This window comes from Nerophis ophidion, linkage group LG23, assembly GCF_033978795.1.
Source record: "Nerophis ophidion isolate RoL-2023_Sa linkage group LG23, RoL_Noph_v1.0, whole genome shotgun sequence".
NCBI lineage: Eukaryota > Metazoa > Chordata > Actinopteri > Syngnathiformes > Syngnathidae > Nerophis > Nerophis ophidion.
The window spans coordinates 19,931,936-19,958,445 of NC_084633.1; the positions used below are offsets into that span (position 1 = coordinate 19,931,936).

Genomic DNA, 26,510 nt, shown 5'->3' on the forward strand with positions numbered 1-26,510 from the left:
AAAAAAACTAAAATAAATAAACTAAAAGCAGTCTTTTTCTCACAATGTGTCGACTTTTTTCTTATAAAATTGGGAGCAATTTCACATATTCTTTCTGTTTCTGTAATATGGCAATATTTTCTCGAAAAATGATCACTTTTTAATGTATTTTTTTTCTTTTTAATGCAAAATGATAACATTTCTCGTATAAAATTCGGACTTTTATCGCAATATTGCCAATTGTTTTGTTGTTCTTGTAAAATAGTGACATGCTTTTTTTAATCTAATGACTTGTGTCACAGATTTGCACAACACATTTATAATATTGACAACATTTGAAAGTTTTCATACAAAACTGTTACTTTTGTCTAGTAAAATTACGTCTCTTTTCATAAAATCGCCAAAATTTTAAGCTTGCAAAAATTTTAACCTTTTTTGTAAAATCGCGACTGTTATTGAGTCAAATTCCAAAAGGGAGAATTTTTTTCAAAATGAGGGTGTGTCGCTTTTAAAAGTGCTCCCTCTCTGGTCAACATATAAAATAACAAGTGTGTGTAAGAAATTGAAATGTGCCCCCTTTGGCCAAAATTAATAAAATAAATAAGTATACAGAGACATACTGTAATAACTTGAAGTAAATGATGGAGATTAAAAACCAATTACAGAAACAAGCAAAAAAACTAAAATAAATAAACTAAAAGCAGTCTTTTTCTCACAATGTGTCGACTTTTTTCTTATAAAATTGGGAGCAATTTCACATATTCTTTCTGTTTCTGTAATATGGCAATATTTTCTCGAAAAATGATCACTTTTTAATGTATTTTTTTTCTTTTTAATGCAAAATGATAACATTTCTCGTATAAAATTCGGACTTTTATCGCAATATTGCCAATTGTTTTGTTGTTCTTGTAAAATAGTGACATTGTTTTTTTTTAATCTAATGACTTGTGTCACACATTTGCACAACACATTTATAATATTGCCAACATTTGAAAGTTTTCATACAAAACTGTTACTTTTGTCTAGTAAAATTACGTCTCTTTTCATAAAATCGCCAAAATTTTAAGCTTGCCAAAATTTTAAGCTTTTCTTGTAAAATTGCGACTGTTATTGAGTCAAATTCCAAAAGGGAGAATTTTTTTCAAATTGACTGTGTTTCGCTTTTAAAAGTGCTCCCTCTCTGGTCAACATATGAAATAACAAGTGTGTGTAAGAAATTGAAATGTGCCCCCTTTGGCCAAAATTAATAAAATAAATAAGTATACAGAGACATACTGTAATAACTTGAAGTAAATAATGGAGATTAAAAACCAATTACAGAAACAAGCAAAAAAACTAAAATAAATAAACTAAAAGCAGTCTTTTTCTCACAATGTGTCGACTTTTTTCTTATAAAATTGGGAGCAATTTCACATATTCTTTCTGTTTCTGTAATATGGCAATATTTTCTCGCAAAATGATCATATTTTAATGTATTTTTTTTCCTTTTAATGCAAAATGATAACATTTGTCGTATAGAATTCGGACTTTTATCGCAATATTGCCAATTGTTTTGTTGTTCTTGTAAAATAGTGAGATTGCTTTTTTTAATCTAATGACTTGTGTCACACATTTGCACAACACATTTATAATATTGCCAACATTTGAAAGTTTTCATACAAAACTGTTACTTTTGTCTAGTAAAATTACGACTCTTTTCATAAAATTGCCCAAATTTTAAGTTTTTCTTGTAAAATTGCAACTGTTATTGAGTCAAATTCCAAAAGGGAGAAATGTTTTCAAATTGACTGTGTGTCGCTTTTAAAAGTGCTCCCTCTCTGGTCAACATATGAAATAACAAGTGTGTGTAAGAAATTGAAATGCGCCCCCTTTGGCCAAAATTAATAAAATAAATAAGTATATAGAGACAGACTGTAATAACTTGAAGTAAATAAAGATTAAAAAACAATTTAATTTCTTTTTCTTTTTCTCACAATGTGTCGACTTTTTCTGTAGAAAATTGGGAACAATTTCACATATTCTGTTTCTGTAATATTGCAATATTTTCTCGTAAAATTATTTTTTTTTATGTCAAATTATGACATTTTATTGCAAAATGGTGACATTTGTCATATAAGATTTAAACTTTTATCACAATATTGAAAAACATTTTTGTCGTTCTTGTAAAATAGCTACATTTTTTGAGTAGAATTACGACTCTGGTCTTCATTTTGCAGAGTAAAAATTCCGATTATTATAATATTATTGCCAAAATGTGAAATTTTCTTATAAAATTGTGACTTTTGTCGAGTAAAATTACGACTCTTTTCAAAAAATTGCCAAAATGTAAAGCTTTTCTTGTAAAATTGCGACTGTTATTGAGTAAATTTCAACTTTTATCATAATATTGCACAAATGATCAGGTTTTTTTTGTAAATTTCTGACTTGCGTTGAGTAAAATGACGACTTTTATTATAATACTTGTGAAATTGTGACCTTTTTCTTGAGCGATGGTCCCAATAACATTGCATCTAATAGAGAATGTCTCATTTGCACCCCTGCTGGTGACATCTATCAAAATGAGGGTGTGTCGCTTTTAAAAGTGCTCCCCCTCTGGTCAACATATGAAATAACAAGTGTGTGTAAGAAATTGAAATGCTCCACCTTTGGCGATAAATAATAAAATAAATATGTATATAGAGACATACTGTAATAGCTTCAAGTAAATAATGAAGATTAAAAACAAATTACAAACAAAAAATTTAATTTGTTTGTCTTTTTCTCACAATTTCTCATATTCTTTCTGTTTCTGTAACAATGCAATATTTTCTCACGAAATTATGACTTTTTTATGTCAAATTATGACTTTTAAATTCAAAACGATGACATTTGTTATATAAAATTCTGACTTTTATCACAATATTGCCAAATTTTTTTTGTCGTTCTTGTAAAACAGTGACATTTTTTTCAAGTGAAATGATGACTTTTGCCATAATTCCACCAAGTAAAATCCCGATTATCATAATATTGCCAACATGTGAAAGTTTTCTCATGAAATTGTGATGTTTGTCGAGTAAAATGACGACTCTTTTAATAAAATTGCCAAAATGTTACGCTTTTCTTGTAAAACTGCGACTGAGGGTGTGTCGCTTTTAAAGTGCTCCCCCTCTGGTCAACATATGAAATAACAAGTGTGTGTAAGAAATTGAAATGCGCCCCCTTTGACCAAAATTATTAAGATAAATATGTATATAGAGACATACTGTAATAACTTGAAGTAAATAATGAAGTTCAAAAACCAATTACAAACAAAACATTTTTTTACTTTGTCTTTTTCTCACAATGTGTCGACTTTTTTCTTATAAAATCGGGAAAAATTTCTCATATTCTTTTGGTTTCTGTAATATTGCAATATTTTCTCGTAAAATTATTACTTTTTTATGTCAAATTATGACTTTTAAATGAAAACGATGACATTTGTTATATAAAATTCTGACTTTTATCACAATATTGTAAAACAGTGACATTTTTTTCAAGTAAAATGATGACTTTTGCCATAATTCCACCAAGTAAAATCCCGATTATTATCATAATATTGCCAACATGTGAAAGTTTTCTCATGAAATTGTGACGTTTGTCGAGTAAAATGACGACTCTTTTAATAAAATTGCCAAAATGTTACGCTTTTCTTGTAGAACTGTGACTGAGGGTGTGTCGCTTTTAAAGTGCTCCCCCTCTGGTCAACATATGTGTGTGTAAGAAATTGAAATGCGCCCCCTTTGGCCAAAATTAATAAGATAAATATGTATATAGAGACATACTGTAATAACTTGAAGTAAATAATGAAGTTCAAAAACCAATTACAAACAAATCATTTAATTACTTTGTCTTTTTCTCACAATGTGTCGACTTTTTTCTTATAAAATCGGGAACAATTTCTCATATTCTTTCTGTTTCTGTAATATTGCAATATTTTCTTGTGAAATTATTACTTTTTTATGTCAAATTATTACTTTTAAATGCAAAACGATGACATTTGTTATATAAAATTCTGACTTTTATCGCAATATTGTAAAACAGTCACATTTTTTTCAAGTAAAATGATGACTTTTGCCATAATTCCACCAAGTAAAATCCCGATTATTATCATAATATTGCCAACATGTGAAAGTTTTCTCATGAAATTGTGACGTTTGTCGAGTAAAATGACAACTCTTTTAATAAAACAGCCAAAATGTTACGCTTTTCTTGTAGAACTGCGACTGAGGGTGTGTCGCTTTTAAAGTGCTCCCCCTCTGGTCAACATATGAAATAACAAGTGTGTGTAAGGAATTGAAATGCGCCCCCTTTGGCCAAAATTAATAAGATAAATATGTATATAGAGACATACTGTAATAACTTGAAGTAAATAATGAAGTTCAAAAACCAATTACAAACAAAACATTTAATTACTTTGTCTTTTTCTCACAATGTGTCGACTTTTTTCTTATAAAATTGGGAACAATTTCTCATATTCTTTCGGTTTCTGTAATATTGCAATATTTTCTCGTAAAATTATTACTTTTTTATGTCAAATTATGACTTTTAAATGCAAAACGATGACATTTGTTGTATAAAATTCTGACTTTTATCACAATATTGTAAAACAGTCACATTTTTTTTAAGTAAAATGATGACTTTTGCCATAATTCCACCAAGTAAAATCCCGATTATTATCATAATATTGCCAACATGTGAAAGTTTTCTCATGAAATTGTGACGTTTGTCGAGTAAAATGACGACTCTTTTAATAAAATTGACAAAATGTTACGCTTTTCTTGTAAAACTGCGACTGAGGGTGTGTCGCTTTTAAAGTGCTCCCCCTCTGGTCAACATATGAAATAACAAGTGTGTGTAAGAAATTGAAATGCGCCCCCTTTGGCCAAAATATAATAAGATAAATATGTATATAGAGACATACTGTAATAACTTGAAGTAAATAATGACGTTCAAAAACCAATTACAAACAAAACATTTAATTACTTTGTCTTTTTCTCACAGTGTGTCGACTTTTTTCTTGTAAAATCGGGAACAATTTCTCATATTCTTTCTGTTTCTGTAATATTGTAATATTTTCTAATAAAATTACTACTTTTTCAGGTCTAATTATGACTTTGGAATGCAAAACGATGACATTTGTTTATCACAATATTGCCATTTATTTTTTTTTATTGTCGTTCTTGTAAAACAGTGACATTTTTTTCAAGTAAAATGATGACTTTTGCAATAATTCTGCCAAGTAAAATCCCGATTATTATCATAATATTGCCAACATGTGAAAGTTTTCTCATGAAATTGTGACGTTTGTCGAGTAAAATGACAACTCTTTTAATAAAACAACCAAAATGTTACGCTTTTCTTGTAGAACTGCGACTGAGGGTGTGTCGCTTTTAAAGTGCTCCCCCTCTGGTCAACATATGAAATAACAAGTGTGTGTAAGAAATTGAAATGCGCCCCCTTTGGCCAAAATTAATAAGATAAATATGTATATAGAGACATACTGTAATAACTTGAAGTAAATAATGAAGTTCAAAAACCAATTACAAACAAATCATTTAATTACTTTGTCTTTTTCTCACAATGTGTCGACTTTTTTCTTATAAAATCGGGAACAATTTCTCATATTCTTTCGGTTTCTCTAATATTGTAATATTTTCTCGTAAAATTATTACTTTTTTAGGTCAAATTATGGCTTTGGAATGCAAAACGGTGACATTTATCACAATATTGCCATTTTTTTTTTGTCGTTCTTGTAAAACAGTGACATTTTTTTCAAGTAAAATGAGGACTTTTGCAATAATTCGGCCGAGTCAAATCCCGATTATTATTATAATATTGCCAACATGTGAAAGTTTTCTCATGAAATTGTGACTTTTGTCGAGAAAATCATGACTCTTTCAATAAAATTGCCATAATGTTACGCTTTTCTTATAAAACTGTGACCGTTATAGAGTAAAATTCCAACTTTTATCATAATATTGTACAAATGTTCTATTTTTCTTGTCAAATTTTGACTTGCTGTCATGTCTGGGTGATCATGTTTTGTTTTAGTCATGTTCAGTTTTGTTTTTTGGACTCTTTGTGCACTTTTGTTTCTCGTCACCATAGCAACCCATTAGTTTTCACCTGTCCTCATGTCCCGCACCTGTCTCACGTTTTGCACTCGCCCACCTGTTTTCACTAATCTCCACAGCATTATTTAAACCTGTAGTTGCCAGGTAGTCAGCCTGGCGACTTTACCTCTACTCCCTTCACGCCATGCCTGTTTAATCATTCTGTCCATAGTTTCCCTCCACAAGTTTTTGGTTTTTATGTCACAGTTATCGAGTTTTGCCTTTTGTCCATAGTTCTGGCTTTTTTCAAGTCTTTGTTTTCTTTAGTCAAGTTTATTCTCCGCCATTGTGCGCGCCTTTTGTTTGCTTTCCTTTTTTGTAGTTTGTTAGTGTAATAAATAAATATGTACTTACATTCACGCCAACTTTCCTTTGCCTTCTGGAAAAACAAACCCCAAAGTCCACGCTTGGACACTTGCGTTGAATAAAATGACGACTTTTATCATAATACTGCTAAAATTCAAAGTTTTTCTTGTGAAATTCCAACTCACTTTTCACGAAAAGCTTTTGTATATTTGCATAGTATGTACAGTATATATTATTTATGTTATAAATACACGTTTGATTGATTGATTGATTGATACTTTTATTATTAGATTGCACAGTACAGTACATATTCCGTACAATTGACCACTAAATGGTAACACCCGAATAAGTTTTTCAACTTGTTTAAGTCGAGGTCCACGTTAATCAATTCATGGTACAAATATATACTATCAACATAATACAGTCATCACACAAGTTAATCATCATAGTATATACATTGAATTATTTACATTATTTACAATCCGGGGGGTGGGATGAGGAGCTTTGGTTGATATCAGAACTTCAGTCATCAACAATTGCATCAACAGAGAAATGTGGACATTGAAACAGTGTAGGTCTTATTTAGTAGGATATGTACAGCCAGCAGAGAACATAGTGAGTTCAGATAGCATAAGAACAAGTAAATACATTAGAAGTACATTTGAGTTGTTTATAATCCGGGGAGATGGGATGTGAATGGAGGAGGGTATTAGTAAAGTGTTGAAGTTGCCTGCAGGTGTTGTTTTAGAACGGTTTTGAAGGAGGATAGAGATGCACTTACTTTTATACCTGTTGGGAGTGCATTCCACATTGATGTGGCATAGAAAGAGAATGAGTTAAGACCTTTGTTAGATCGAAATCTGGGTTTAACGTGGTTTGTGGAGCTCCCCCTGGTGTTGTGGTTATGGCGGTCATTTACATTAAGGAAGTAGTTTGACATGTACTTCGGTATCAAGGAGGTGTAGCGGATTTTATAGACTAGGCTCAGTGCAAGTTGTTTGACTCTGTCCTCCATCCTGAGCCAGCCCACTTTGGAGAACTGGGTTGGATTGAGGTGTGATCTGGGGTGGAGGTCTAAAAGTAACCGGACTAGCTTATTCTGGGATGTTTGGAGTCTAGATTTGAGGGTTTTGGAGGTGCTGGGGTACCAGGAGGTGCAAGCGTAATCGAAGAAGGGTTGAATGAGAGTTCCCGCTAGAATCCTCAAGGTGCTTTTGTTGACCAGAGAGGAGATTCTGTAGAGGAATCTCGTTCTTTGGTTGACCTTTTTGATCACCTTGGTTGCCATTTTATCACAGGAAAGATTAGCCTCTAGAATGGAACCTAGGGAGGTGATCTCATCCTTCCTGGTGATAACAATCTTTATATATTAAAACGTCTTTATATATCTAGAAACGCTGGTCCTAAAGAGGTAGGCATTTTTTTCGGAGGTCTCAAGGTATGAAATACAATAATGTCAAAACCATTGCATCTAATAGAGAGCCAAATACTAGAATCAGTGAACATTGTTCCAAAGTCAGGATCTTTTTTTTTTTTTGCTGATTTAATGTGCAAACAAAAGTAAACATTGACAGTAGTTGCCGCATTTTTGGGAGGTCTCAAGAAGGTAACTGATAAGTGTGTGTGTGTGTGTGTGTGTGTGTGTGTGTGTGTGTGTGTGTGTGTGTGTGTGTGTGTGTGTGTGTGTGTGTGTGTGTGTGTGTGTGTGTGTGTGTGTGTGTGTGTGTGTGTGTGCTAATTTTAGCTGTAAAGTCTCGTTAAAAGAATGAGGCCCCAAAAAACACCCATTTCTGCACGCACACACACACACACACTGGGGGTGAAATAGCAGATAGGTGACTCACGCTGTAAACACGAGGCTCATTACCAGACAGCGTATAAGCTCAGGCGTAGCGAGAGCGCCAGCATGGAAGGAAAGACGGTGTTTTGAAGGCAGAGCAGCAGACAAACAGGAAGGGTGACATCAGAGCAGGCGACAGAATGAAAGAGGGGACGGAAGAAGATGCCTGGAGGGTTTTTTGTTTTTTTTGCAGAGGAGGATAAGCGAGGCCGCGTCGGCGCAATTAGTGGGCGTTCCTGCTGTGTGTTTGGCTGCATCGTTCCAGAGAAACACTTTGCATGAGGCCAGCTGTGGGACAGTTCATTAGGCACACCTGTGCTATTGGAGACAATGTTATGTTAGCCTACTATCAAAATGACTTTAAATGTCTTATACACAGTGTTATAATGAAGGCAACACATGATGTAAGTGTCTATATTAGCCTACTATCAAAATGACTTTAAATGTCTTATATAAGTGTTATAATGAAGGCAACATATGATGTAAATGTTTACAATAACCAACTATCAAAATTACTTTAAAAACCTTATATTAGTGTTATATTGAAGGAAACAAATGATATAAGTGTCTATATTAGCCAACTATCAAAATGACTTTAAAAGCCTTGTATTAGTGTTATATTGAAGGCAACACATGATGTAAGTGTCTATATTAGCCTACTATCAAAATGACTTTAAAAGTCTTATATAAGTGTTACAATGAAGGCAACAAATGATATAAGTGTCTATATTAGCCAACTATCAAAATGACTTTAAAAGCTTTGTATTAGTGTTATATTGAAAGCAACACATGATGTAAGTGTCTATATTAGCCTACTAGCAAAATGACTTTAAAAGTCTTATATAAGTGTTATAATGAAAGCAACACATGATGTAAGTGTCTATATTAGCCTACTATCAAAATGACTTTAAAAGTCTTATATAAGTGTTATAATGAAGGAAACACATGATTTAAGTGTCCATATTAGCTATAGTACTTTGAATGTCTTATATAAGTGTTATAATGAAGGCAACACATGATGTAAGTGTTTACAATAACCAACTATCAAAATGACTTTAAAAGCCTTATATTAGTCTTATATTGAAGGCAACAAATGATGGAAGTATCTATATTAGCCTACTAGCAAACCGACTTTAAAAGTCTTATATAATAGTTATATTGAAGGCAACACATGATGTAAGTGTCTCTAATAGCCTACTAAGTGTTATAATGAAGACAACACATAATGTGAGTGTTTATATTAGCTATATTAGCCTACTATCAAAATGATTTTAAAAGTCTTATACACCGTGTTATAATGAAGACAACACATGATGTAAGTGTCTATATTAGCTATAATAGCCTACTGTCAAAAGTACTTTAAATGTCTTATATAAGTGTTATAATGAAGGCAACACATGATGTGTTTACAATAACCGACTATCAAAATGACTGTAAAAGCCTTATATAAGTGTTATATTGAAGGCAACAAATTATGTAAGTGTCTATATTAGCCTACTATCAAAATGACTTTAAAAGTCTTATATAAGTGTTATATTGAAGGCAACAAATTATGTAAGTGTCTATATTAGCCTACTATCAAAATGACTTTAAAAGTCTTATATAAGTGTTATATTGAAGGCAACAAATTATGTAAGTGTCTATATTAGCCTACTATCAAAATGACTTTAAAAGTCTTATATAAGTGTTATATTGAAGGCAACAAATTATGTAAGTGTCTATATTAGCCTACTATCAAAATGACTTTAAAAGTCTTATATAAGTGTTATATTGAAGGCAACAAATTATGTAAGTGTCTATATTAGCCTACTAGCAAAATGACTTTAAAAGTCTTATATAAGTGTTATAATTAAGTCAACACATGATGTAAGTGTCTATATTAGCCTACTATCAAAATGACTTCAAACGCCTTATGTAAGAGTTATAATGAAGACAACACATGATGTAAGTGTCTATATTAGCCTACTATCAAAATGACTTAAAAAGTCTGATATAAGTATTATATTGAAGGCAACACATGATCCGTCTATATAGCCTACTATCAAAATGACTTTAAAAGCCTTGTATTAGTGTTATATTGAAGGCAACAAATATGTGTCTATATTTGCCAACTATCAAAATGACTTTAAAAGGCTTGTATTAGTGTTATATTGAAAGCAACAAATGATGTAAGTGTCTATATTAGCCTACTATCAAAATTACATTAAAAGTCTTATATAAGTGTTATAATGAAGACAACACACGATGTAAGTGTCTATATTAGCCTACTATCAAAATTACTTAAAAAGTCTGATATAAGAGTTATATTGAAGGCAACACATGATCTGTCTATAAAGCCTACTATCAAAATGACTTTAAAAGCCTTATATAAGAGTTATATTGAAGGCAACACATGATGTAAATGTTTATATTAGCTATGCTAGCCTAATATCAAAATGACGTTAATAGCCTTATATAAGTGTTATAATGAAGGCAACACATGATGTGTCTATATTAGCTATAATAGCCTACTATCAAAATGACTTTAAAAGTCTTATATAAGTGTTATAATGAAGATAACACATTATGAAAGTGTCTATATTAGTTATGTTAGCCTGCTATCAAAATGACTTTAAATGTCTTACATAAGTGTTGTAATGAAGGCAACACATGATGTAAATATTTATATTAGCTATATTAGCCTACTATCAAAATGACTTTAAAAGCCTTACATAAGTGTTACATTGAAGGCAACACATGATGTAAATGTTTATATTAGCTATGTTAGCCTACTATCAAAATTACTTCAAAAGCCTTATATAAGTGTTACAATGAAGGCAACACATGATGTAAGTGTCTATATTAGCCTACTATTAATATGACTTTAAAAAAGTATTATAGAAATGTTATAATGAAGACAACACATGATGTAAGTGTCTATATTAGCCTACTATCAAAATGACTTTAAAAGTCTTATATAAGTGTTATAATGAAGGCAATACATGATGTGTCTATATTAGCTATGTTAGCCTACTATCAAAAGTACTTTAAATGTCGTATGCAAGTGTTATAATGAAGACAACACATTATGTAAGTGTCTATATTAGCCTACTATCAAAATGACTATAAAAGCCTTGTATACGTGTTATAATGAAGTCAACACATGATGTAAGTGTCTATATTAGCCTACTATCAGAATGGCTTCGAAAGTGTTATAATGAAGACAAAACATTATGAAAGTGTCTAAATTCGTTGTATTAGCCTACTATCAAAATTACTTTAAAAGTCTTATATAAGTGTTATAATGCAGTCAACACATGATGTAAGTGTCTATATTAGCCTACTATTAAAATGATTTTAAAAGTCTTATATAAGTGTTATAATGAAGGCAACATATGATGTAAGTGTCTATAATAGCCTACTATCAAAATGACTTTAAAAGCTTTATATAATTGTTATATTGAAGGAAACACGATGTAAGTGTCTATATTAGCCTACTATCAAAATTACTTTAAAAGCATTATATAAGTGTTATATTGAAGGCAACACATGATGTAAGTGTCTATATTGGCCTACTATCAAAAGTACTTTAAATGTCTTATATAAGTGTTATAATGAAGGCAACACATAATGTAAGTGTTTATACTAGCTATATTAGCCTACTATCAAAATGACTTTAAAAGCCTTATATAAGTGTTATAATGAAGGCAACCCATGATGTAAGTGTCTATATTAGCTGTATTAGCCTACTATCAAAATGACTTTAAATGTCTTATATAAGTGTTATAATGAAGGCAACACATGATGTAAGTGTTTACAATAACCAACTATCAAAATGACTTTAAAAGCCTTATGTTAGTGTTATATTGAAGGCAACAAATGATGGAAGTGTCTATATTAGCCTACTAGCAAACTGACTTTAAAAGTCTTATATAAGTGTTATAATGAAGACAACACATGTTGTCTCTATATTAGCCTACTATCAAAATGACTTTAAAAGTCTTATATAAGTGTTATAATGAAGGCAACACATGATGTAAGTGTCTATATTAGCTATGTTAGCCTACTATCAAAAGTACTTTAAATGTCTTATACAAGTGTTATAATGAAGACAACACATGATGTAAGTGTCTATATTAGCCTACTATCAAAAGTACTTTAAAACATTTATATAAGTATCATAATGAAATCAACACATAATGTAAGCGTCTATATTAGCCTACTATCAAAATGACTTTAGAAGTCTTTTATAAGTGTTATAATGAAGTCAACACATGATGTAAGTGTCTATATTAGCTATGTTAGCCTACTATCAAAAGTACTTTAAATGTCTTATACAAGTGTTATAATGAAGACAACACATGATGTAAGTGTCTATATTAGCCTACTATCAAAAGTACTTTAAAACATTTATATAAGTATCATAATGAAATCAACACATGATGTAAGCGTCTATATTAGCCTACTATCAAAATGACTTTACAAGTCTTTTATAAGTGTTATAATGAAGTCAACACATGATGTAAGTGTCTATATTAGTTAGTTAGCCTACTATCAAAATGACTTTAAAAGCCTTAAATATGTGTTATAATGAAGGCAACACATCATGTAAATGTCTATAATAGTTATATTAGCCTACTATCAAAATGACTTTAAAAGTCTTATATAAGTGTTATAATGAAGGCAATACATGATGTAAGTGTTTATATTAGCCTACTATCAAAATTACTTTAAAATTCTTATATAAGTATCATAATGAAGTCAACACATGATGTAAGTGTCTATATTAGCCTACTATCAAAATGACTTTAAAATTCTTATATAAGTGTTATAATGAAGACAACACATGATGTAAGTGTTTATATTAGCCTACTATCAAAATTACTTTAAAATTCTTATATAAGTATCATAATGAAGTCAACACATGATGTAAGCGTTTATATTAGCCTACTATCAAAATGATTTTACAAGTCTTAAATAAGTGTTATAATGAAGGCAATACATGATGTAAGTGTTTATATTAGCCTACTATCAAAATGACTTTAAAATTCTTATATAAGTATCATAATGAAGACAACACATGATGTAAGTGTTTATATTAGCCTACTATCTAAATGACTTTACAAGTCTTATATAAGTGTTATAATGAAGGCAACACATGATGTAAGTGTCTATATTAGCCTACTATCAAAATGACTTTAAAATTCTTATATAAGTATCATAATGAAGACAACACATGATGTAAGTGTTTATATTAGCCTACTATCAAAATTACTTTAAAATTCTTATATAAGTATCATAATGAAGTCAACACATGATGTAAGTGTCTATATTAGTTATGTTAGCCTACTATCTAAATGACTTTACAAGTCTTATATAAGTGTTATAATGAAGTCAACACATGATGTAAGCGTCTATATTAGCCTACTATCAAAATGATTTTACAAGTCTTATATAAGTGTATAATGAAGTCAACACATGATGTAAGTGTCTATATTAGTTAGTTAGCCTACTATCAAAATGACTTTAAAAGTCTTATATAAGTGTTATAATGAAGGCAACACATCATGTAAGTGTCTATATTAGCCTACTATCAAAATAGCTTTAAAAGTCTTATATAAGTGTTATAATGAAGTCAACACATGATGTAAGTGTCTATATTAGTTAGTTAGCCTACTATCAAAATGACTTTAAAAGTCTTATATAAGTGTTATAATGAAGACAACACATGATGTAAGTGTCTATATTAGCCTACTATCAAAATGACTTTAAAAGTCTTATATAAGTGTTATAATGAAGGCAACACATGATGTAAGTGTCTATATTAGTTAGTTAGCCTACTATCAAAATGACTTTAAAAGTCTTATATAAGTGTTATAATGAAGGCAACACATCATGTAAGTGTCTATATTAGCCTACTATCAAAATAGCTTTAAAAGTCTTATATAAGTGTTATAATGAAGTCAACACATGATGTAAGTGTCTATATTAGTTAGTTAGCCTACTATCAAAATGACTTTAAAAGTCTTATATAAGTGTTATAATGAAGGCAACACATCATGTAAGTGTCTATATTAGCCTACTATCAAAATGACTTTAAAAGTCTTATATAAGTGTTATAATGAAGGCAACACATGATGTAAGTGTCTATATTAGTTAGTTAGCCTACTATCAAAATGACTTTAAAAGTCTTATATAAGTGTTATAATGAAGGCAACACATGATGTAAGTGTCTATATTAGCCTACTATCAAAATGACTTTAAAAGTCTTATATAAGTGTTATAATGAAGACAACACATGATGTAAGTGTCTATATTAGCCTACTATCAAAATGACTTTAAAAGTCTTATATAAGTGTTATAATGAAGTCAACACATGATGTAAGTGTCTATATTAGTTAGTTAGCCTACTATCAAAATGACTTTAAAAGTCTTATATAAGTGTTATAATGAAGACAACACATGATGTAAGTGTTTATATTAGCCTACTATCAAAATGATTTTACAAGTCTTATATAAGTGTTATAATGAAGGCAATACATGATGTAAGTGTTTATATTAGCCTACTATCAAAATTACTTTAAAATTCTTATATAAGTATCATAATGAAGTCAACACATGATGTAAGCGTTTATATTAGCCTACTATCAAAATGATTTTACAAGTCTTAAATAAGTGTTATAATGAAGGCAATACATGATGTAAGTGTTTATATTAGCCTACTATCAAAATGACTTTAAAATTCTTATATAAGTATCATAATGAAGACAACACATGATGTAAGTGTTTATATTAGCCTACTATCAAAATTACTTTAAAATTCTTATATAAGTGTTATAATGAAGGCAATACATGATGTAAGTGTTTATATTAGCCTACTATCAAAATGACTTTAAAATTCTTATATAAGTATCATAATGAAGACAACACATGATGTAAGTGTTTATATTAGCCTACTATCAAAATTACTTTAAAATTCTTATATAAGTATCATAATGAAGTCAACACATGATGTAAGTGTCTATATTAGTTATGTTAGCCTACTATCTAAATGACTTTACAAGTCTTATATAAGTGTTATAATGAAGTCAACACATGATGTAAGCGTCTATATTAGCCTACTATCAAAATGATTTTACAAGTCTTATATAAGTGTATAATGAAGTCAACACATGATGTAAGTGTCTATATTAGTTAGTTAGCCTACTATCAAAATGACTTTAAAAGTCTTATATAAGTGTTATAATGAAGGCAACACATCATGTAAGTGTCTATATTAGCCTACTATCAAAATAGCTTTAAAAGTCTTATATAAGTGTTATAATGAAGTCAACACATGATGTAAGTGTCTATATTAGTTAGTTAGCCTACTATCAAAATGACTTTAAAAGTCTTATATAAGTGTTATAATGAAGGCAACACATCATGTAAGTGTCTATATTAGCCTACTATCAAAATGACTTTAAAAGTCTTATATAAGTGTTATAATGAAGTCAACACATGATGTAAGTGTCTATATTAGTTAGTTAGCCTACTATCAAAATGACTTTAAAAGTCTTATATAAGTGTTATAATGAAGTCAACACATGATGTAAGTGTCTATAATAGCCTACTATCAAAATGACTTTAATAGTCTTATATAAGTGTTATAATGAAGGCAACACATGATGTAAGTGTCTATATTAGCCTACTATCAAAATGACTTTAAAAGTCTTATATAAGTATCATAATGAAGTCAACACATGATGTGTCTATATTAGCCTACTATCAAAATGACTTTAAAAGTCTTATATAAGTGTTATAATGAAGACAACACATGTTGTTAATGTCGATATTCAATCCAATCCTATCCACTTTATTTATATAGCACATTTAAACAACAAAATGTTTCCAAAGTGCTGCACAACATAATTAAAAACAACATTCAAATATTATACTGAGCTCCACCAATGACCTGAATAAAAACAAAAAAATAAAATAAATACATATTAAACAGATGTAAAAAACAATATAACATTAGCTATATTAGCCTACTATCAAAATGACTGTCACAGGCTGACAGGAATGTTGATATGTAATATTTATTCTACACATTTTTACAACATTGGAAAACGTTAGTAAAACTTCTCAGAAGGTCAGATAACACTTTAGAATCACCAAAGTTATAAATGTGTGTGTCCAAGTTAAAAAAGGAATCTTCTTCGAATGGATTTATTACAATCTTTGCAAGCTGGGTAAAGTTTGCTGTGGTCTGGAACAAGATGGCACACAAACAACGATCTGAAATGCAGCCAATATTACATACAGATAATGTGTCACCAAACATGCAAAACTAAACTAAATACAGAGGACAGGGGTAAAGGAAATCAAATATAGCTACAAACTAGACATAATGATGCAATATGTACATACAGCTAGGCTAAATAGCATGTTAGCATCGATTAGCTTGCAGTCATGCAGTGACCAAATATGTCTGACAAGCACTCCAACATGTCAACAACATCAACAAAGCTCACCTTTGTGCATTCACGCACAGCATACAACATTTGATGGACAAAATTAGTTTAAAAATCCCTTTTTCTGTGGCAGAGTCGGGGAAAGTTGTACAAACCCCGTTTCCATATGAGTTGGGAAATTGTGTTAGATGTAAATATAAACAGAATACAATGATTTGTAAATCCTAAAATCATCAGCCCAGAGGTTGGGTCTTGGTCGCAGTTGGGTGTTCCAACAGGACAATGACCTCAAACACACATCAAAAGTGGTAAAGGAATGGTTAAATCAGGCTAGGATTAAGCTTTTAGAATGGAAAGTCCTGACTTAAAGGTGTGGACAATGCTGAAGAAACAAGTCCATGTCAGAAAACCAACAAAGTGTGCATACATTCAGTCTCTCTCTCCTCTGTCTTTCTACAGGATCTGTGAGACGTCCCAGTGGAGCACCAGGGACCTACTCACACGCCGGTTCAACGCCGTCCCAACAGCCGTCTGATCTTCTTTTTTAAAGAATGGCTGTGGCGATGAGACTCTAGCTGAAGTACGGGAACTCTGGAGAGAGTTCTGGACCCCAGGAAGGAGGACTGGGACACACTTGTGGAGAAGATCATCATCGGGCTGTTTGAAATGCAGAGTGAGGACCGTGTGCTGGCTGTCGTAGTCCCACACCTGGCTGACGGGGATTGGACGGCCGCATCCATCTGTCCACCTTGTCTGCGGGCCAAGAGACGGGCAAGTGTGTGTGTGTGTGTGTGTGTGTGTGTGTGTGTGTGTGTGTGTGTGTGTGTGTGTGTGTGTGTGTGTGTGTTCTTGTATTTCTACCCGTCTTAAGACGTCAACAAGGAAAAGTACCGTCCACAAGTTATGAGATAAATCATGGTTCCAATACGAAAAACCATTGCATCTAATAGAGAGCCAAATACTAGAGTCTGTGAACATTGTTCCAAAGTCAGGATTATTATTATTATTTTGCTTATTTAATGTGCATACAAAAGTCAACATAGACAGTAGTTGCCAAATTTTTTGGAGGTCTCAAGAAGGTAACTTTTGTAAGAGAGTGTGTGTGTGTGTGTGTGCGTGCGTGCGTGCGTGCGTGTGTGTTCTTGTATTTCTACCCTTCTTGAGACATCAACAAGGAAAAGTACCGCCCATAAGTCCACAAGTTAGGACATAAATCATGGTCCCAATATGGAACACCATTGCATCTAATAGAGAGCCAGAGACTAGAGTCCATGAACATTGCTCCAAAGTCAGGAATTTTTATTTTTTTTTGCTGATTTAATGTGCATACAAAAGTAAACATTGACAGTAGTTGCCGCATTTTTTGGAGGTCTCAAGAAGGTAACTTATGTAAGTGCGTGTGTGTGTGTGTGTGTGTGTGTGTGTGTGAGAGAGAGAGACTGATCCTTACTCAGGAGTGTCCCGCGAGAGCCGAGCTCACAAAATGTCATGCACTGGATGTGAAACTAGGACATGATGATGTGCTCCAATACTTTCTAATGTGCATTTACATTATTATTACACCATAATGTCAGATGTCTTTGGAAATAGTGAAAAAAAAAAAAAAAGTACAAATACTGTACAATAGATGACGTCATCGTTCCATTGCAACGCTCTCACCAGATAACTTCTGTAGTGTTAAAAAAATACAAAAAAAATACACAAAAAAACGGGCCATGGTATAAACTGACTGTGCAGGTGAAAGAATCATCCCACAAATGTTTGTGTATCTCAAATGTAACCCCCCCCCCCCCCCCCCCTCACAAGGTGTACACTCACTTTACGGTCCAGGTGACATATTCATCAGCGTAAAAAGGGAAAAGGCACGCCCCGTTCTTTATTCCATGGTGTATATAAGTATTTGACCACATTGTTTAAATGTAAGATGTGATGTACCAATAATAATTGTGTATAGTATTTCTTAGAGATGTTTATTTTCTATAAAATGGAAATATGTCATTGCTTATAAAATATTTAAAAGAAAAAGAAAAAAAAAGAAAAAGAATCCACCGATGGAGATCCCTCTTTTGGGAGAAAATGTCACCTGTTTTTGATTTAGGAGCATGCCATTTTTCTCGGTTCGATTTCCATGTTTGGACTGGATGACGCAGCGTCGCTTTGTTTGACATGTTTTTTTTGTACCGCCAATGTTGGAGAAAAAAAAAAAAAGAAATATACCAGCACCTTTCAATGCTGCTATGGTAAACGACTGCTCTTTATTTATTTTTGGGGTGATTTGTTGCCTTTTCACGACACTTCAACACGACCCTATTTAGATTTACAGAAAATCGTTTAAAATGTAAACGATTTTCAAACGTTTATATACACTTGTAAAGAACATAATTTGAGTTTCTAAGTCAGAACTCTAGGAAGGCCATTCTAAAAAACTTCATTCTGGCCTGATTTAGCCATTCCTTTACCACTTTTGACGTGTGTTTGGGGTCAATTCAAACCCCGATGACATCTATTAAACAAGACAAGAAGCAAGGAATTAAACAGAGAGAAGATTCAATTTAGCTCAATGAGGAGAAACGTCTGGGCTGTACTCTTTGTACGGTCTTCTGTCAGGTTCAAACACTGATAGCATCTATTAAACAAGACAAGAAGTAAGGAATTAAACAGAGAGAGGATTCAATTTAGCTCAATGAGGAGAAACGTCTGGGCTGTACTCTTTGTACAGTCTTCTGTCAGGTTCAAACCCCGGTGACATCTATGAAACAAGACAAGAAGCAATGAATTAAACAGCTAGAGGATTCAATTTAGCTCAATGAGGAGAAACGTCTGAGCTGTACTCTTTGTACGGTCTTCTGTCAGGTTCAAACACTGATGACATCTATGAAACAAGACAAGAAGCAAGGAATTAAACAGGGACAGGAGTCAATTTAGCTCAATGAGGAGAAACGTCTGGGCTGTACTCTTTGTACAGTCTTCTGTCAGGTTCAAGCACTGATGACATCTATTAAACAAGACAAGAAGCAAGGAATTAAACAGAGGATTCAATTTAGCTCAATGAGGAGAAACGTCTGAGCTGTACTCTTTGTACAGTCTTCTATCAGGTTCAAACACTGATGACATCTATGAAACAAGACAAGAAGCAAGTAATCAAACAGAGACAGAATTCAATTTGGACTCAATATTGAGGAGAGTAGCTAGGAACTCATTTCAACACAAAGTTTTTGTGATAATTTAGAATTATTCTAACATCTTCCACCACACTCATACTTGCCAACCTTGAGAGCTCTGAATTCGGGAGATGGGGAGGGGAGGGGGGTATTGTAAATCACAGGAAGATTTTGTCTTGACCCGAGATCTACAAAGTGGAGAGGAAGCAGGACTTGACTCCCCTCCAGGCACCTTTTCTTTGAATTGTTTTGTAACCAAAGGCGATGGCTGTTTACGACCCCCCTCCCCTTAGAAGCAGCTGTTGCCATGTAATCAGGGAAAGTTCAAATAAAAGAGGAGGCGTACACATGTAGCATCCAGGAAGAGTTAGTGCTGCAAGGGGTTGCGGGTATTTGTTCTGTTGTGTTTATGTTGTGTTACGGGGCAGATATGTTTTTGGCGTGGCGACAGGTTGTAGAGCACGATAAAGGCACGCCCACAATATTGTTGTCCGGATGGAAATCGGGAGAATGGTTGCCCTGGGATATTTCACTCAATCAATGTTTATTTATACAGCCCTAAATCACTAGTGTCTCAAAGGACTGTACAAACGACTACGACATCCTCGGAAGAACCCACATAAGGGTAAGGAGAACTCACACCCAGTGGGACGCCAGTGACAATGACTATGAGAACCTTGGAGAGGACCTCATATGTGGGCAACCCCACATATGAGGTCCCGTGATGGGACTTTACATAAAGTACAAACCACACGTTTCTCCTCAATTGAGCCAAATTGAAATCTGTCTCAGTTTAATCCCTTGCTTCTTGTCTTGTTTAATAGATGCCATCAGTGTTTGAACCTGACAGAAGACTCTACAAAGAGTACAGCCCAGTCGTTTCTCCTCATTGAGCTAAATTGAATCCTGTCCCTGTTTATTTCCTTGCTTCTTGTCTGTTTAATAAATGTCATTGGGGTTTGAACTTGACACCTTTAATCCCACGAACACCACACCTACCGTCAAGCATGGTGTCGGTAAAGAAACGATGCCTGGAGCTTGCGTCAGGTCCTGCTTCCTCTCCGCTCGGGTCAAGACAAGACCTGTGGATGACAATACATCAAAGAAACCGACGCCTTCATGTCGCTTCCCAACGTACACAGTGGAGTTTTACAAGGTAAGATCAAAAACTGCATTTGTCCGCCTGCTGGGAATTCATGGAAACACTAAGTTCTGTGATAACTTAGATGCAATTATTCTGCCATAAGGCCTTACCTTTTCTCCTAGACCAGTGGTTGTTAACCTTGTTGGAGGTATCGAACACCACCAGCTTCATGTGCGCGTTCCCCGAATCCCACGCTGGTGCACAAAATGAACCGTGCATGAACATCACCTTGTCCAAAGAACAAAAACAACGCAGTGCATGAACTCACAACAAAATTGAATTGATTGAATACAAAGTCTTCCTACGAACTCACCAGTGCCTCCATGGAAATGCCGCCCTCTACCTCAAAGAACTACTCACCCCCAAATCCTCCACACGACAACTCCGGTCCGGACAGCCTAACCTCCTCCTACCTTAGAGGACAACACTACGCCGCTCCCAGTCTGTGGAACGCTCTCCCTGACCACCTGAGGGCACCACAGACTGTCGATGCTTTTAAAAAAGGTTTTAAAACACTTTTAAAAAATATCCTTTTTATAGACTTATGCATACTAGTTCTAACTATTAAGCTGTTCTCATTTTTATATTTTATTCATTTTTATTATCTTTTTTATTTGTTTAATACACTGTAGCACTTTGAGGTTATTTGCTCAATGTAAAGTACTTTTTACAAATAAAATCAATTATTATTATTATTATTAAAATGACAGACCTGCTTATCAGATGGTGAATTAGAGGGAACATTGTTTGGGGTGTCATGGTCCCAAAACGGAAAACCATTGCATCTAATAGGGAGCCGAATAGTAGAGTCTGTGAACATTGCTTCAAAGTGTTTGCAGTTTGGGGCCCAATGAGCCCCTGATCGAACCCAGGTAAAGAACCACTGATCGAACCCAGGTAAAGAACCACTGATCGAACCCAGGTAAAGAACCACTGATCGAACCCAGGTAAAGAACCACTGTCCTAGACCCATAACACATTGTGTGACCAACAAGTATGTGCGCCAATCACTCTATCACAAAAAAAAAATGTAGAAATGATTGGAAACTCAAGAGAGCCATGACATTATGTTCTTTACAGGTGTATGTCAACTTATTATGTTCTTTACAGGTGTATGTCAACTTTTGACCGCGACTGTATGTGTGACAACTGGAGTGATGATTCATTATTACATCTTTTAATAGCCAATTAAATACAGTAAGCACAGGCCTGATTGCAAAGATTGTTGCATACAATTGCAGCCGATTATTTTATCTGAGCATGAAAATAGCAGCCAACTGGCAATAGGTTGTAATTACCTGATGTCACACCCCAATGGTAATCAAGCCAGCCTTTGTTGTCATACTGTTCTGGGCACTAGTTACAACAGGATCAAATGTTACAGGGCGACAGAACAGGATGAAACATTACAGGGAGACAGAACAGGATGAAACATTACAGGGAGACAGAACAGGATGAAACATTACAGGGAGACAGAACAGGATCAAACATTACAGGTAGACAGAACAGGATGAAACATTACAGGTAGACAGATCAGGATGTAACATTACAGGTAGACAGAACAGGATGTAACATTACAGGGAGACATAACAGGATGAAACATTACAGGGAGACAGAACAGGATGAAACATTACAGGGAGACAGAACAGGATGAAACATTACGTGGAGACAGAACAGGATGAAACATTACAGGGAGACAGAACAGGATCAAACATTACATGGAGACAGAACAGGATCAAACATTACAGGGAGACCGAACAGGATCAAACGTTACATGGAGACAGAACAGGATAAAACATTACAGGGAGACAGAACAGGATCAAACATTACAGGGAGACAGAACAGGATCAAACATTACAGGGAGACAGAACAGGATCAAACATTACATGGAGACAGAACAGGATGAAACATTATAGGGAGACGGAATAAGATGAAACATTACAGGGAGACAGAACAGGATGAAACATTATAGGGAGACAGAACAGGATGAAAAATTACAGGTAGACAGAACAGGATGAAACATTACAGGGAGACAGAACAGGATGAAACATTACAGGGACACAGAACAGGATGGAACATTACAGGGAGACAGAACAGGATGAAAAATTACAGGGAGACAGAACAGGATGAAACATTACAGGGAGACAGAACTGGATGAAATATTACATGGAGACAGAACAGGATGAAACATTACAGGGAGACAGAACAGGATGAAACATTACAGGGACACAGAACAGGATGGAACATTACAGGGAGACAGAACAGGATGAAAAATTACAGGGAGACAGAACAGGATGAAACATTACAGGGAGACAGAACTGGATGAAACATTACAGGGAGACAGAACTGGATGAAATATTACATGGAGACAGAACAGGATCAAACATTACATGGAGACAGAACAGGATCAAACATTACAGGTAGACAGGACAGGATGAAAAATTACAGGTAGACAGAACAGGATGAAACATTACAGGGAGACAGAACAGGATCAAACGTTACATGGAGACAAAACAGGATGAAACATTACATGGAGACAGAACAGGATGAAACATTACATGGAGACAGAACAGGATCAAACATTACAGGGAGACAGAACAGGATCAAACATTACAGGTAGACAGAACAGGATGAAATATTACAGGGACACAGAACAGGATGGAACATTACAGGGAGACAGAACAGGATCAAACATTACAGGTAGACAGAACAGGATGAAACATTACATGGAGACAGAACAGGATGAAACATTACAGGGAGACAGAACAGGAGGAAACATTACAGGGAGACAGAACAGGATCAAACATTACAGGGAGACAGAACAGGATCAAACATTACAGGTAGACAGAACAGGATGAAACATTACAGGGACACAGAACAGGATGGAACATTGCAGGGAGACAGAACAGGATGAAACATTACAGGGAGACAGAACAAGATGAAAAATTACAGGTAGACAGAACAGGATGAAACATTACAGGGATACAGAACAGGATGAAACATTTCAGGGAGACAGAACAGGATCAAACGTTACATGGAGACAGAACAGGATGAAACATTACATGGAGACAGAACAGGATGAAACATTACAGGGAGACAGAACAGGATGAAACATTACAGGTAGACAGAACAGGATGAAACATTACAGGGACACAGAACAGGATGGAACATTACAGGGAGACAGAACAGGATCAAACATTACAGGTAGACAGAACAGGATGAAACATTACATGGAGACAGAACAGGATGAAACATTACAGGGAGACAGAACAGGAGGAAACATTACAGGGAGACAGAACAGGATGAAACATTACATGGAGACAGAACAAGATGAAACATTACAGGGAGACAAAACAGGATGAAACATTACATGGAGACAGAACAGGATGAAACATTATAGGGAGACGGAATAAGATGAAACATTACAGGGAGACAGAACAAGATGAAACATTACAGGGAGACAGAACAGGATGAAACATTATAGGGAGACAGAACAAGATGAAACATTACAGGGAGACAGAACAGGATGAAACATTACAGGGAGACAAAACAGGATGAAACATTACAGGGAGACAGAACAAGATGAAACATTACAGGGAGACAGAACAAGATGAAACATTACAGGGAGACAGAACAGGATGAAACATTACAGGGAGACAGAACAGGATGAAACATTACAGGGAGACAAAACAGGATGAAACATTACAGGGAGACAGAACAGGATGAAACATTACAGGGAGACAGAACAGGATGAAACATTACAGGGAGACAGAACAGGATGAAACATTACAGGGAGACAGAACTGGATGAAATATTACATGGAGACAGAACAGGATGAAACATTACAGGGAGACAGAACTGGATGAAATATTACATGGAAACAGAACAGGATGAAACATTACATGGAGACAGAACAGGATCAAACATTACAGGGAGACAAAATATGTTTTGAAACATATCAGGGAGACAGAACAGGATCAAACAAAACAGGGAGACAGAAAAGGATCGCTGACGGGTCTGCCAACTTCCAGAGGCCCCTACAAAAAATGTGAGAAACAGGTAATTGTTGGGAATTTGGGGCGAGAAAAAAAAATCCGTCTAAACTTTGGCCCCTGGAGAGGGGGTCCGGACTGAGGCCAAGGGAGGGAAAAAACTCATAGCCATGGCACACATAAGCATGTGTGTAAGAGGGACACATCAAAAGACATTAAAAGAGCAGAGCTGATGCAACCAGCCACAAAAGTAAAACAACAAAAAGTGGCCTCTGCAGTGTTCCATGCCATCAACTGCTGGGGTGGGGGCAGCATGGCCAGAGACAGGAGCAGACCCAACAAAGCAACCAAGAGAGCAGACTCCACCCCCGACCAGTGTCAAGTCTGCATGGACGAGCGAGGATGTGACCAAGGAGACCAAGGAGACCGAGGCCTGCTCATTCAGCCAAAGAACTGTGAAGCCTGCCCGGCCCACATAATCCTGAGAAATCTTTTTTGCATATTATTATTTTTGCCCATGAGCACTAAGATAGTTTGCATACCAAAGCGACATTAGCCATGTGGACCACCACTTTGTACACAAGTCACATGACTGAATATAAACTATATTTCAGAACATTTTGTGTCATCATGTCAAGAACAAATTATTTGTTATGTGAATTATTGGTTGGTCAGTTTTATATTTATGTTCACACACTTATATTTACTGCTTTAAAGCCCTACTGAAAGCCACTACTAGCGACCACGCAGTCTGATAGTTTATATATCAATGATGAAATATTAACATTGCAACACATGCCAATACGGCCGCTTTAGTTTACTAAATTGCAATTTTGAATTTCGCGCAGAAGTATCCTGTCTAGAACGTCGGTATGATGACGCGTGCGCGTGACGTCACGCATTGTAGAAGACATTTTGTTCCAGCACCGTTCTATAAGTCGTCTGTTTACATCGCATAATTCCACAGTATTGTGGACATCTGTGTTGCCGAATCTTTTGCAATATGTTCAATGAATAATGGAGACGTCAAAGAAGAAAGACGTAGGTGGGAACACAAACATTCCCGAAAGATAATAATAATAATAATAATGGATTAGATTTATATCGCGCTTTTCTATTGTTAGATACTCAAAGCGCTCACAGAGAAGTGGGAACCCATCATTCATTCACACCTGGTGGTGGTAAGCTACATCTGTAGCCACAGCTGCCCTGGGGTAGACTGACGGAAGCGTGGCTGCCAGTTTGCGCCTACGGCCCCTCCGACCACCACCAATCATTCATTCACCAGTGTGAGTGGCACCGGGGGCAAAGGGTGAAGTGTCCTGCCCAAGGACACAACGGCAGCAATTTGGATGTCCATAGGTGGGAAGCGAACCTGCAACCCACTACGCCATGCCGCCCCGGAACAGAGCGCTCAAACGAACATGGTTCCCTACCACATGTCAACCAGTATGTTTCAGTGAGAAAACGGTGGTAATAAGTCGGCTCTTACCGTAGACATGAGCGGAGAGCTTGCGTCGTT

General features: G+C 34.5%; 2 protein-coding genes across 8 annotated transcripts in view; one reads left to right on the forward strand and one right to left on the reverse strand.

Annotated features, from left to right (window-relative positions):
• The window catches only part of LOC133541635 (retinoic acid-induced protein 1), a 349,449-nt gene extending 330,547 nt beyond the window's left edge, over positions 1-18,902 (forward strand). For all 3 annotated transcript variants that reach the window (XM_061885152.1, XM_061885151.1, XM_061885150.1), the window contains exon 5: positions 17,151-18,902. In XM_061885152.1, the coding sequence (XP_061741136.1) occupies positions 17,151-17,159 (9 nt within the window). In that variant the 3' untranslated portion in view covers positions 17,160-18,902. The remainder of the gene's footprint in view (positions 1-17,150) is intronic.
• Positions 16,055-26,510, reverse strand: part of srebf1 (sterol regulatory element binding transcription factor 1) — a 145,677-nt gene continuing 135,221 nt past the window's right edge. Inside the window, exons 20-22 of one of the 5 annotated variants that reach the window (XM_061885154.1) lie at positions 21,107-21,224; positions 20,852-20,934; positions 16,055-19,317 (exon numbers count right to left, since the gene is read on the reverse strand). In XM_061885154.1, coding sequence (XP_061741138.1) covers positions 19,249-19,317; positions 20,852-20,934; positions 21,107-21,224 — 270 coding nt within the window. In that variant the 3' untranslated portion in view covers positions 16,055-19,248. Of the gene's footprint in view, positions 19,564-20,801; positions 21,225-26,510 lie in introns of those variants that run through there. The other 4 variants (XM_061885153.1, XR_009803935.1, XR_009803934.1 and 1 more) reach the window with 4 other exon arrangements.